This window comes from Eurypyga helias, unplaced genomic scaffold, assembly GCF_000690775.1.
Source record: "Eurypyga helias isolate BGI_N326 unplaced genomic scaffold, ASM69077v1 scaffold30476, whole genome shotgun sequence".
Classification (NCBI taxonomy): Eukaryota; Metazoa; Chordata; class Aves; order Eurypygiformes; family Eurypygidae; genus Eurypyga; species Eurypyga helias.
In genome coordinates this window covers 24,085-24,490 of record NW_010255167.1, presented here as the reverse complement: position 1 = coordinate 24,490, position 406 = coordinate 24,085, and the positions used below count along the sequence as shown (strand labels likewise).

At 61.6% G+C, this 406-nt stretch overlaps 1 protein-coding gene across 1 annotated transcript in view; it reads left to right on the top strand.

Moving 5' to 3' along the window:
- Window positions 1-4: 4 nt before the first annotated feature.
- Window positions 5-406, top strand: part of KIFC3 (kinesin family member C3) — a gene marked incomplete at its 5' end in the record, with an annotated part of 5,676 nt that continues 5,274 nt past the window's right edge. The window contains 2 exons of the mRNA XM_010153249.1: window positions 5-37; window positions 270-406. The exon at window positions 270-406 is cut by the window's right edge and continues 37 nt beyond it. Coding sequence (XP_010151551.1) covers window positions 5-37; window positions 270-406 — 170 coding nt within the window. The remainder of the gene's footprint in view (window positions 38-269) is intronic.

Genomic DNA, 406 nt, shown 5'->3' with positions numbered 1-406 from the left:
CATCGCCAGCCTCAAGTCCCAGCCCCAGCAGATAAAGGTGAGCGGTGTGGGGTCTCCATCTCTCCCGGCCAGGCAAGGGGAGCTGGGCTGGGTGCCTAGAGGTGCCCATTGGGTGCCCTGCAAGTGCCACCCATCCCTCTGCCCTGAGCACAACAGCACAGCACCATCATTTTGCAAATTAACCCCCTCAGGCCAGCACTGGCTCCACCCCAGGCCCCTTGGGCGCTGCTTCCCCAGTACACCCCATCTCTGTGGGCTTTTCTCCCCAGTATGTCATCAAGACGGTGGAGGTGGAGTCAGCCAAGGCAAAGCAAGCCCTGTGCGAGAGCCAGTCCCGAAACCAGTACCTGCAGGAGCAGGTGGGGATGCAGAGGCAGGTGCTGAAGGAGATGGAGCAGCAGCTGCA